The sequence below is a fragment of the Myiozetetes cayanensis genome, unplaced genomic scaffold (genome assembly GCF_022539395.1).
Source record: "Myiozetetes cayanensis isolate MyiCay16 unplaced genomic scaffold, myiCay2020 scf6-25, whole genome shotgun sequence".
In the NCBI taxonomy this organism is placed as follows: Eukaryota; Metazoa; Chordata; class Aves; order Passeriformes; family Tyrannidae; genus Myiozetetes; species Myiozetetes cayanensis.
Genome location: NW_026087853.1, coordinates 4,156,664 through 4,169,967, shown reverse-complemented (window position 1 = coordinate 4,169,967; position 13,304 = coordinate 4,156,664). Strand labels below are relative to the sequence as shown.

Genomic DNA, 13,304 nt, shown 5'->3' with positions numbered 1-13,304 from the left:
AAAAACCTGCAACAGCAGCTTTCACCGTAGCAAAATAAGACTGTTTCTAAGGTGTGGATGGTTGTATGTGTGTGGGGGTAATTTCAGCCCAGAATTTTGCAGAAGGTGGGTTTAATGCTTTTTTTTCTCTTTTTCCCCAGTCAGATATCATCTAGACATTAGTATTCCTAACACAGCATATAATTAGCGAGAGGCAATATATTGTATGATCATGCACGTTAGCACTTAAATAGAATAAAAATGTTTCATTGTCAGCTGCATGAAAAGCTAAGAATAAACCCGTACCACTCTTCCTGTTGAATATCCAAACATCTTTTCATCACATGTTTCATCTTCTTCTCACAGTTTTGCACTCCAGATATCTCCTTCAGTCACGTACCCAGCAAGTGAAACAACGGTCAAATGATCCTGATGGCCTCACCAGTCAATATCAGCTGTTTATTAACTAGATTGAAGGTACAATTTTCAGTGCAAATCTTTGAACTTTACACAAGTGGAAAGGATATATGAATTTGTTTCTTATAAACTTCATAGTATAAACAGTTCTCCCTCTATAGATTTATTTCTCATAAAAGTAATTCAACAATAAATGCAAGCTCTAGAAGCCTTGCTTTTGAAACAATAGAAGTTAGGGACCTCGCATTTTTTCTTAATTTTTCTGTTTTGTTATTATTTAAAGTGATCAATTTATAGATAAATACTGTGTTTGCCCAGAGAATCTGTGGATGCTCGTCCATGGAAATGTTCAAGGCCAGGTCAGATGGGGCTTTGAACAACCTGGTCTAGTGGAAGGTGGTCCCTCCCATGGCAGGAGGTTGGAACTAGATGATCCTTAAGGTCCCTCCCAAACCAAACCATTCTGTGATTTTATGAGACGTTTTGTTTCTCTGGGAACTCATGGTAATATTTTCTTTTCAATATGTGAAAGCTGGATACAAACATGCCAGGAGAAACAGCCATGCAGCCTGTTGGTTCCTGTTGAATCACTGCTGGATCATCTAGTGCTCTTATAGACCTGTAACTGGTGGGAGCATCTCTCTATACTGAGTGATGCTGGATGCTGGAATGAGGAATGCCAGCAGTGCTCGCTATTTAACAGTAGGAATGGATGGTGTGTCCTCCTGTCATTTATATTTTTGGAGGTGGCTGCACTGGTTGTCCAGGGGATTTGTGGATGGAAGTGTTCAAGTTGGACTGGGCTATGAGCAACCTGGTGTAGCAGAAGGTGTCCCTGCCCATGGCAGGGAGTTTGGAACATGTGTGTCTTTAAGGCACCTTCCAACCCAAACCATTCTGTGACTCTGTGACCTCAGGCTGGGAAACGGGAGCTGAGATTTCTGTTACTCCCAATGCAGCCTCATCCAGAGGGCTGAATCACTCTGAATACCAACTGGCTCACTGCGCACCCATGGGATGTACTTAGGAGATGACAGCAAAGAAAGGACAAATCTTCAAGGCAGATTATTCTACTAAACTCCAGGAGGGAAATGCAGTAAGAGGCTTACAACGCTGTCGTGTGGCAACACACCCCAGGAGTCATATCTGTGTACTCACAAAGCTGCTGGGGGTAAAGACTCCCACATCACAGGACACACAGAGGAAAGAGGAGATGGACACGCACCTCAGTCTCTGCATCACCAGTGTCCAGCTGTGACTGCGACAGCGAGACAACAAAAGCCTGCCAGAGGTGGTATATTGTTGCAATATAGAAAGAAGTCAATACACACTAAAAGTAACTTATTATATACAATATATTTAAATCAACAGTCAAATATACTTTGAGATGTGCTTCATGCAAATGCCTCGCGGCACTCTACCATAAAAAACATTTTTATATATACACATATAAATGTCACACAGTATTTAAATGCTAAGTCTGCCGAATGATTACTTCATTTACTCTTCTTGACAAACAAAACTCTCTGCTGGGAAACAGTCAATGAAGTTAAAGCTGAGAATACAGCCCAGCAAGACACAAAACACGGCAATGCCAGCAGAGGAATACAGGAGAGATGTGGTACCAGTTTAATTGGAAAACTTGTGCTTGAGGTGCCACGTAGTGACAACAAGAGATCAGAGGATAGTTTTTATCCTGAGCACCATGAACATAAAATATTGCTACCAGGCACAGACCTGTGTTGGAGCAGACCCCTGTAGACATTAATGAGAGGATGGGAGACACAGTGATGGAGACAGCATGAAGGAAAAACACCTGGAAAGTGTTGATAAAACACAACAGGGATGAGAAAATCTGGAAAAATTATATTATTTATTTCCTAGTTGCTAATGAAGACAGAAATTTGCAACATTATCCTACGTTTGAGAAAGGAAGGGAGAGGGAGGTCACAAATAAAATGCCTTCCCTGGAGGTCACGACTCATTAATGGTTGTGGGGCTCAGGAAGACTCTAGCTATTGTCTGGATCCTGAATCCTTGTTCTTCACCCATGGCCAATATCAGCTTTCTGTCTCTTATTACTCAATAAGATCAGCCCACGCTGGGTATGATGGTACAGAGGACAGACACCTCTGGAATATTTGATGTTTATTTGATGTCACCCATTACAGCGGGAGGAAATGCAAGAGCCAAGAGGAAACATCCTTACTTCCTCACACCTGCAGCTGCCCAAGCAGCTGTGACTTCTGTTAAACCACTTCTGTTAGGTAAAACCCAACAATTTGCTTTCCAATTTTCTACAGAGATGAGCGAGTAACAGGCCTAAATGGAGCTTCACAGCTCCCATTTGGTTTTTGTGTTTCTTCTTCAACTTTTTCCAACCCCAACCTGCCTAATGTTCACTGGATGCAACACAGTGACCAAGTAAGTTTTTGGTGAGATCATATAGACTACCACAGCCCATCTGCATTGTTGCCAAGCATCAGTCTTTCTTCTGCCTTATCGGTAGTGATAACTTGTAGGATTCAGGATTTTATGTTCCTGTGATGGGCAATACCCAAATCCCATGCAGGTTCCCAAATTAGGATCAAAAAAAGTATCAACACTGGACTTTTTTCTGCCTTCTGCAAGCATTAAGTTTTCTCTACTCTGTGTATAAAATCTGTCTAGTGACAGAGCTTTGCTCAAGCTGTTCTGCTCTGCAGTGAGATCTCAAAATTCACCCTCCCATGACAAACTCAGGAGCAGAGGGGAGGGAAAAAAAATCTCACCTTCAGCCTTCTGTTTTGTGGGAGCAGCTCAGGGAGAGCCCAGACTGCAGCTCTCCTCTTATCCTCTAATTTGTACAGATGGCTTGTATGGAGAGGAGAGGGATTGTAATGCCAAAATAGATGAATGGTATCTACCAAGTCCTTTATCCAGGCTACAGTATTGACCTATATCTGCTCCATAAAGGTGAAAAAACATGGATAGCTGTGTGGGTTGAGCGGGAACATCTTCCTGCTGCCAGCTGGCAAACAGCTTGGGAATTACAGCATGAGGATTAATAGCCTTTGTCATTTGTAAGTGCAGATGCTAACCTTACTCCTATGACAGACTGATCTTCTTTGGATTCTGTGCCTGTTTGCTGTTCCAGAAAGATGACCTTGGGCTGCTGTGAGAGACAAAATATTTACACATTCATTTCTTAGGGCCCACAGTGTAGGCTGCAGGAAGACACGAGCTCACCCCACACTGGAAAAAAAAAAAAAAAAAAAAAAAAAAAAAAGCTGTATGCCTTCAGCAGATCTGGAGCTCAGGAATCACACAGAGAAATTGGGTTTCAGCTCAGGCTTGATGCCACTGCAGCCCAGCTGTGCTGCTTTCTGGAGTAGAGAGTGAGCAGACTCCCAGCTTTACAGCAGCAGGAGCACACTGAGAGCCTTCCCTACCTCCCTTCCACCTCACCAGCTTCCCACCACTGCTTGGGGTTTTCATTTCTTGCATGACATCTTGTTAAATCTGCACCAGATCACAAATAAACACCCAAAACAGCTATGGGGAATTATCCTGGATGTCTTTCCAAGCTTTAGGATCTGTCAGCTTCTGGCTGCTTGTATCACAGAAGCAGATGAGCTGAGAGCCAGCACCGCTTCCTGGGATATGAGAACGTATTTGTTAGGGTAGCACATGCTGAAGGGGAAAACGTGCCTCATTCAAAGTGTGAGCTTTTCTACAAACCCTGGCTGATTTGTTTTTTCTCCTCAAACCTTAGCTGCAAACATCACAGTACATTTTAAATGGAAAGCGGATGTTCCTGCATACTAATTCCTCTGGCCCTGTTGTCCTTTTACAGAACACAATGCCCATGAGAAAAAGAGAGCAAATACAGAACAGGTTGTTTCTTCTGTCATTAACTTGGTCCACACTGAGGTGAACGGGTGTCACTACTTTGTAAATATTAAAGTATCACAGCCCAGCTAACAACCTTCAAAGTCCACAGGCAGATTAGAGAGAAGGGGCAAAGCCTTGATCATGAGCATCGTGACTTAAGGATGACCCCTCTAAGAGTCAGCTTCCCTTGAGCCTGGGGACAGTGTGATGGAGAAGGCCATATTCTCTGCTCAGCCTTTCTGTCCACCTTCCGTGCTGAAGGGCAGAAGGCAGCTGAGAGGCAGAGAGATGAAGTGCTGTGATCATACAGATTAAAGATGATGATAAATATGGGAGCGGAAAGCAGGCTCTGCAGGCACGACAGCTCCAAGGTCATTGCCAGCTCCAACTGAAGGGGAAAATGAACTGCCACCAGAGGAAACGCCTGCTCCTCTGCCAAGCTGCCACCTCCGGCTTTATGCTGGAAAAATGATCAATAGCAGCTGGCAGCCTTTGGTTCTGTGCATCCAGGAACATCTAAAGACATTCATGACTGAAGATCAGTCGACTCTGTAAAGCACCAAACAACTTCTCGGGATCTGCAGCCGCTAAAAATATATCTGAGCATTGTCCATGTGCCCCAGGAGCCGCACAACCCACATTACCTCCGAAGGGAAACGCAGGCAAGGCAGAGCGACAGGAACGAGCAGGCCACAGCAGGGTCCAGCTAATTAAAGACACCGGTAAAAAGGAAACCCAAACAAATCAAAGGATGCAGAAGACCATCCAGATAGAGCCTTTGCAATTGGACACTTCAGTGAGCTATCACTGCAGCTCAGTGGGCTAAAAGAGGCACTCATTTCTGTGGGCATCAGCTGAAGATCACACTATGGGGAATATAAACATGGTGAGATCATTCTGTTCTGTTTTCGATACACATTAAAACCAGAAGATAAAATAACAGCAGAGCTTAGCAGGACGGGCGTGCTGGCTGGAGAGAGACCAAGGAAGGAACAGACTGCAACCAGCTGAACGACGCTGTTCAAGATACAGAGCTGTATGCAGGGCACTTGCTCACAACATTCTGGGCCTCTGCCAGTGCAGTTGGTTCCTTCTCACACAATGGTTTTGTGGGTTTTCAGGTTTTTTTTTTAATTTTCCTATCCTGCTCCTTGAACTTCCCGTGGCCCTCCCACAGCTCCTCTCCCCCCTTGGAACCCCAGAGAGGCAGAGAGGAAGCATCAGCATCCACATGGAGGAAGGCCACTGAAGCACAGGGCCCAGTACACCAACCATCACCAACTCTGAGCCAAGGGAGAGTCAAGATTTCCAAGGAATGGAAAATTTTCTGCAAATTCAGTCTTATCAGCCACTTCCAAAGGAAACAAGGGGTTAAAACACTGACTGAAAGGGCAGTGGTATTTACATAAGAAACACCAGGAGCACAAGCCAAGCCTGTATCAATATTAGCAATGACTAATTCAATCTGTCAATGGGAAGAATTAGAGGAGCTTTGGAATATGCCAGGGCTGCTGCAAATCCTTCATTTCACAGACTGTCAACACCAAAAAGAAAAATAAACCATGAGAGCAACAAAAATCTCAAAATGCAACTAGCAAGCACAAGCACCCCCAGCACCCTGTTCATCCCAAGATTCCAAAAGTTCCTCCATTGCTTCAGTAGGAACAAAATGAATCCCATGAATGCACTGCTCAAGGCATGGATATGCCAGCAGTTTTGGCAGTAGCTCCAAAACCCCAGTGGTCCATTTGCTGCATCCCTTTTTACCCCCACTCCAAAATTTTCTTTGTAAAACGTAAGGCAAAAAGACTGCAGTAAGACTGCAGCAACCTGCTTCCCTTGGACAACAAAGTTTTAGCACATGCTTAGATATTAACTTACTCTAAGTAAGCTGTTTTCTCTTGCTTTCCTCTGACTCCCAATACTCTACACTGAAATTATGTATTAAAATTCAGTTCTCATAATGCTGTGTCTTTGGAAAAGATCTTACTGTGAAAACAGCATGGAAGTCCAAAACCAGTTTATTACATTGCTTTTTAAAATGATCTTTTTCAATAGTTTTTTTTTTAATCATACTGTTATAAATCTGAGTTATCTCCAGTTTGCTAGTGAAACATATTATCAGCTTACACTTTTCCCTTAGCTAATCATGAAGCATAAGCAACAGTTCACAGGTTCAAGAAGTTATGGAGAAAATCTCAGTAAGTTTATTATATATTCACATTCCAGGTAATAAAATTAATTATAAACACTTGCATATACGTTTTATGCCATTCAGGGGAAAAAAAAAGATGCAGAGATTGGAAAACAACTGGAATCAGCAAATGCACCTTTTGAATTGGGCTGTTCCCTCTGCTTTTTTTTTTTCCCAGAAGAAAAGTGTGTGATAAAAAAAAAAAAATCTATTCTGCTGGTTACCACTCAAGTGTTCATTTTTTTCTTGCACTGGTAATACAGCAGCATTAGCAGTGCAGTCAAAAATGTATTTGTTTGCTGAGCTGAATTTGGATTGTATCCTGTCTTGTGATAGAAAGCCCCAGTACTGCAAAGCAGATATGCCAGCTTATCTAGACAGGGGAGGAGAACCCTCCTGCATAGGATACCCAGCAACCTCCCTGAAAAAATGATGCTCAGACAGGTGATAAGAATATACAAAAGCAGGGTCTGTAGAATAACTTGTATCACCTGTACCAGAAGTCCCTCTACACGTAGATTATTCTGTCTGCCTCATGAGGACAGACAGAGCCTGTATGTATGACACCAAGTGATAACCTGTGAGTGTCACAGCACTGCCCTCAAGGCCTGGCTGGCCTGGAAGTGATGGAAACCAACAGAGAAGCCCAATTTTGGTCAAACAGCCAGTGACAAAATTTGCACTGGTTGGGTTTGTACAGCACCATTGAAGGAAGGAGATGGCTGTGGTGCAGTAGGAGGCAGAATTTAGTGCCAGATCTCAGCAAACGACAAAACCAAAACACAAAGTGACTCAGTACAGACAAACCTTTTCAGCAAAATATTTCCTGTGTCTTGCTGTCATCAGCAGGAATGGAGAAATGCCAGTCCTCTCCTAGGGAGCTGGGGGGAATGGGAGATTGGGCAGCTGATAGCATTTGAAGATCTCAGCACCTCACTGCCTACACACCATCACTACACTTGAAGATGAACATCCTCCTTTGTGTCACACATGGCACTGCAAAAACAACCACTTAGTCAAGCAGCAGACCGAGACACGTCCCCTATCCATCATCTCCACGGCTTCAACTTGCAGAGACAGGAAAAAAGAACGGAGTGGAAAAAGGACAATGTAGTCTGAAAAGTAACTATGTGAAAGTGTCATCACCTCATCCAGCAAGCCTGCTCCTTGCATTGCTTTCAGTGAGAGGCAGGAAGCACAATACTCTTCTCCAGTGCTGGTTCAGCAGAGCCAACAACCCCTCTGGGGAGTCCTCTGGATCGTATTCCTTGCCTGCAGGAGAGCTTGCCCCCAAGATGAGGTGACATGGTCTGGCATCCTCTATGGCTCACCATGCCAGAACCAGTCCCCTGTCATGTCCCGAGAAGATATTAAAGGACAGCACATTTGAAGAAGAGCCCTCAGCAAACTGAGTAGTGCTCAGCTGAATCACAGAGAAACCACAGATCTGAAGCCTTCCCCTGTAACGCTCACAGAAATGCTTTCCTGAATGAACCTCACTTCTAAAAACCAAATTAACACATTGGCAAAACAGTGATGCAGAAAAGAGTGATTCAGGCACAAAGGTGGATGTGCAGCTTTTTGTGGTCTTTTTTTGGTATTTGTGATGACAGAAGCCATAACTTCAAGTAAACATCTAAACATGCATTGTATAATGCAATATAAAACTGATGCTCATTATCTCTTGTGCAAACCCATGGCAATGCAGGCTAACAAGTGCACAGGGTGCCTAATTAAAAATATCAATAGTGTTAAGTCCTAATATCAACTGTTAGTACAGGAGAACAGTAGTAATGCCTAGGCACTTTAAAGTTGACAGAGAATTCAAGAGTGCTTTCTCATGCTGCCTGAAAAATATATCATCCAGTCTACAGTGGTATCAAATGCTTATTTCTAGGACTTAGAAACACGATAATAAAAGGGAGAGGGTGTGATCTGCATGCAGGTTAGCCTTTCTGTGAGCTATCTGCGTGTGAAGAATATTTGCAAACTTCATTAATATAAATAAGGGGAGGGAGAGAAGAGAGAGTTTAGCCCAGAAGAAAACAGCATCAGAATCAGTCTGTGATGATTAAGCCTATGAGAAAATCAGCGAGACAATGACCAAGGAAAGGATTCTGTAGGTGTTCCCACTGCTTCTCACTAGGGTTAATTATTTGGATGTAGAAAATGGAGGACAACCTGGAAAGACAAGAACTAAACATGTTTCCCAGGCCTTGCCACCTTTAATACCCGTGACTGCTGACTCCAGGTATCCAGGTTAAAGCGCACATGCCCTGTCAGAGCACCATGCTTGCCACAGAACAGCTGTTTTCTGCTGGCTGAGAACAAGGTAAGACAGCCCTTTGTCCCAGGATCCTCAGGTTGCCCTGGTAACCACTAGGACTCCAGCAGCGTGTGCCACCTGCAGACCTGTGTCCCCTGCGATTCCTTCATCTCCTGCCAGTGGCTTTGCTCCTCCTCTCCGCTGCTGTTCTGACCCATGGAAATCCAGCCGATCATCTCCTTGCGCTTCATGCTGCGCCTGTTGTATATGGAGATCATCAGGGTGACGTCAGAGAGCTGGAAGAGGGCAACCTGGAAGATGAAGGTTTCCTTGTAGACAGGGTTGGGCTGTCCTCGGCGGATGGAGGTCTTGCAGCGAGACATCTCCTGACCCACAGAGTTGCGCAGGCAGAGCTTTCCATAGGTATCTAGGACAGAATACAAGAGGAAATGATACACCTGGCACAGGTAAACTACTAAATGGAAGCCCCAGGTGATCAAAAAACACCCCAAACCCCTTCAAGTAGAGCAGCTTTGTCTGCAGTGAATAACAGATGAGGGCTGGACAGCTCTCCTTGGTAAAATCCATAGGATGAGAAGCAGCAGATGAAAGCACCTCTTGGATTTTCTCATATTAAGCTGTGGAGAAAAGGAAACTTATGTGTGTTTCAGCCCTACTCTCTTGGAAAGAGCAAGGTATCTGCTATCCAGTCCTAACAAAACTGTCTAAGACTAACTTAAACTATGAGCATCTCTATGGATTCTCCACATCAAATGGTGTGTTTCCTCCTTCCCTTCCTCTCCCTCACAATCAAGCTTCATTTGGTCTCCCTCACCCAGGTTTCCCTTGACTGCCCTTGTCTCTCCACCACTTTCTTATGGAAGAATGCCTCTGTGACCTATTGTTCTAGATACCAAACAAAAGGGTCTTGAAAGAGAGGGAAAAGAAGCCTGCATACATGGTGAAATGATTTATCTCCCATGATAATTTCAAGTTTTTTCCAAATTCTCATAGTACTTTTTTGGTGGACTCAGGGTCGATTTTATCCACTATCTAAATCAGTACAAGGAGTAAACATGCCTAGGAAGGAATGGTCCAGTTTATTGTTCCTGTAAATCTGTTCTTTAAACTCTTGCTGCCTCCTGTATTAATTAGTTCACCTCTCTTATGTGCTTGCTAATATTGTGGTCTCAGAGCTCCCAATGCTCCACAGACCCAGCTCAGTGTAAGTTTTCACTTTGCTCTGCACGTGACAGTGACAGATTGCTTGGCTAGACAAGTCCTCTGCTAACCCCTTCATAATCTGTGCCTGGGTTCCTGCAAGTGAGTATTATTTCAGAGTGTGCTGAAGATGTGAAATAAATAACAAGCCTCCGTCTCTTGTCTGCAGCATTTCTATCCTCTTCTGTTCCCGTTTGATGTGCTATTTTACGCACTTATCTACTGAGCAACACAAGGTGTGAAATTACACTTCAGGTGTGAAAACACTTCTATGTCTCCAAAGCAGGGCTTTCCACTCCTCTCAAACTGTTCCATCGAAAAAAGCTGTCAGGAGACTGACAATCGAGGAGCAAATTGTGAGCCTGCACAGCTGTACAGCTATCAAGTTACTGCGGGGAAAGTTCAGCCCAGTCATTAGCTGGGGATGCCAGCTTGGCTCCCAGCGTAACACTGGCGATGAAGTAGATCTTGCCAAAAAAGACCTACTTGTTACACAGAAAGGTAGAGCTTTGCTTTAATTTCCTGATAGTATCTGGAAAAAAACAAACAAACAAAAAAACCCCAAACAAAACAAAACCACACAAAACCAAACAAAACTCACTTTATTAAGAGGTGGACTAATTTCCACCTTAATATTCAGTGTTGGTGGTGCTGAGGGACTGAAATCTGTAACAACTTCAGACCCACCAGAAGCACAAAGCCCAAGAGAGGACTCCCTCTTCTATCTCAGCTCAGTGTAGAACCGTGCAAGATAACTACCAGACACAACTCTTGCAGTGTTTGCAGAGATGTCACTTTGTTTTGGACTGACAAACCACAACATGTACTGAAGCATTCCTCATGTGTTAGCCCTGGCTGCTGGTCTAGGCTGCAAGGAACTCCCTGGAAATAAAGATAAGTGAGAAGAAGGGGTTTTATAGAATTTTTTTCTTTTTTTTTTTTTAATGTATTCATCCTCTTCTTCTGAGGAGGGGATTTCCAAATAGTAAAAGATCTCCACCAGGCTAATTTTTAAATACAAACAAGCAACTGACTAGTATAGTTCCCTGTTTGAATTTTAAAATTTTTCTTTTTTCATATTGAAAACCCACATTTTCACATAATTTTAGTGTATTTTGCAAATCAATCCCATTTACAGGCAGAAAGGTGAAGGATCTCACTTCTGCCAACGTGGAAGAGAGGTGAGTGTTGAGACCTAGGAATTCAGAGAGATGAGATCCCTTCTCTTTGCTCCTGGCCCAATTCTTCCATTATTCTCTGGATATGTCCTTGGTGTCACATTGCTTTTCCCTCTACCCTCTGAGAACTGCTTTGCTGAGGACATTTGATTGGGATCACAGTAGGAGCTGGGAACAAGAAGGGCAGAGCTCGGGCACGGAGCAGCACTGGAATGATCCTGCCCCTGGACCCCTTGGCAGTTCCTGGGTGTGTTTCCCTGCCTATGCTGGGGCAGGGAATGGGCAGAGTGGAGAAGCTGTATGCAGCCAAGAACTGCTACCAGCACCCTCACTGCTATCCCACCTGAGCATGGCAATGTGCAACACAACCAACAGCTAATGAAGAACTTTTTTAGATTATCTTCCCATGTCACTTGAGGGAAAGGTCACCCGCACATGCCTGTATCTCTTCTAAGACAGGGAGAGGTCTAGATTTTACTCTTAGCATACCTTCATATCATCCTTCCTTCTGAGTTTCACCAGTACTAGCAGCTCAGGTGGGATTCATCACACCTAACTGCAGCACATTCATTTGAGCAGTCGCCAGAGGAGTCAACCAATTTATAATCAAAGAAGCATATGGCATAATTCAGCAGCGATCTAGCAGGCAGTGCTGCCATTATAGATGACTTAGGTTTTAACACTAAAGCAAGTGCCACGTGCTAAAGAGCCCCATAGGATACTGTTTCAGGACGTCCTGGTTAATTCTCGAGGCTGTGAATGGAGGAGTTTCTCTACTAGGGTGTTACATCCCTGACTGAGGCCTCAGCTTTTGCAAGTGGGGGTAATATAGCTGCCTTTGAAGAAAACTGAGCAGTACACCACCAATGACTTAAATCAAAGTCAGAAAATATGGCTTTTTCTTTAATGTACATCAGATTTCCTACATACTTCTGCATCAAGACCCTGTCTGTACAGCACCAAGGTTGGTGGAGATTTTGTGTGTATTGTCTGGATCAGGCAGGGAAGTGAAGGCTTGAAGGAGACTGTACTCAGAGTAGAAATAATATCAGGAGCCCTATTCATGCCCATGAAAGCACAGGCACAAACCCAGTGCAAGTGACAACTAAATCAGGCTGCTAATTCTCCTCAAATTTATTCCACTGAGTGTATTTTACCAGGCAAAAGAATCAAGATTGCCAGAATAGAAATAAAAGAGTAGGTGTAGATCATATATTTAGCATCTGAAATTTGCTTTGCAGAGTTGGTACATATGAGACTGAGCTGTTATTCTGCTTCACTAACTGCATTTAAAGATTGTAGCTTGCCCTTTCTGCATTGCGCTCCTTGCAGCATCTATTTAGGTGTCTCATCAGAAAACATTTCCTAGCCCTCCTTGTGGTCTAGTCTGGTCCTCTGAGATGAAAAACTCTCCCCACCTGTTGACTTTGCCAAAAAAAATGCATCCCCACATACAGAGTGAAATTAGTGAAACTACGGCAAGGATGAACTTGACAATTTACTGAGGAATGTATGTGTAAGAGCATCTATTCATTATGAAGGCAAACATTTTCCATCTAATTACATGCTCAGATTCAGTAATGGCCTCATTACGGTGGCGTCTCAGCACTCTACACTCTTCAGAGTGTTTATTTTCATGCCACCTCTGTCAAGCACAAAAGGAGAAGAGAGATTAGGGTTTGCATTCTTTAAAACGCCTAAGTGCTCACCTATTTGGGTGCCTATCTCACTGACACGAAGAAGAGCAAGACCTCTTAATATCTGGGAGTGTCTGAGACTGCAGCTTGCCCACGGTTACACAAAAGTCTGTGAAGATTCAAGAACAAAGTCTAATTTTGCCAAGACCAATTTTAGCACCGCATCCACCAGGCTCTCCTTTCCATACAGGTTTTGGAACAGAAGTTCTTACTGCAAATCGTTTTCACCCTAAACTCATCTTTCATCTCTGGTATGAGTAGATTGAACAATGTTCACATATACATAAAATATCAACACCTCTGCATTTAATACCAGAGTGAAAAGCGCTAAATCAAGGAATGCTGCAAGGAGCCAGACACATTTTGGGCTAGCACTGCATCATCTTACTCCAGAGGTCTGGGCAAATCTCTCCTTGTGCAGACTGCTCTGTCTCTATCAACATTGCCCCAGCCATAAAACACCCCTTGAGAGCTCATCT

General features: G+C 43.6%; 1 protein-coding gene across 5 annotated transcripts in view; it reads right to left on the bottom strand.

Annotated features, from left to right (window-relative positions):
* Window positions 1-6,453: 6,453 nt before the first annotated feature.
* The window catches only part of SYT16 (synaptotagmin 16), a 65,455-nt gene continuing 58,604 nt past the window's right edge, over window positions 6,454-13,304 (bottom strand). For all 5 annotated transcript variants that reach the window (XM_050336761.1, XM_050336763.1, XM_050336762.1 and 2 more), the window contains one exon: window positions 6,454-9,156. In XM_050336761.1, coding sequence (XP_050192718.1) covers window positions 8,843-9,156 — 314 coding nt within the window. In that variant the 3' untranslated portion in view covers window positions 6,454-8,842. The remainder of the gene's footprint in view (window positions 9,157-13,304) is intronic.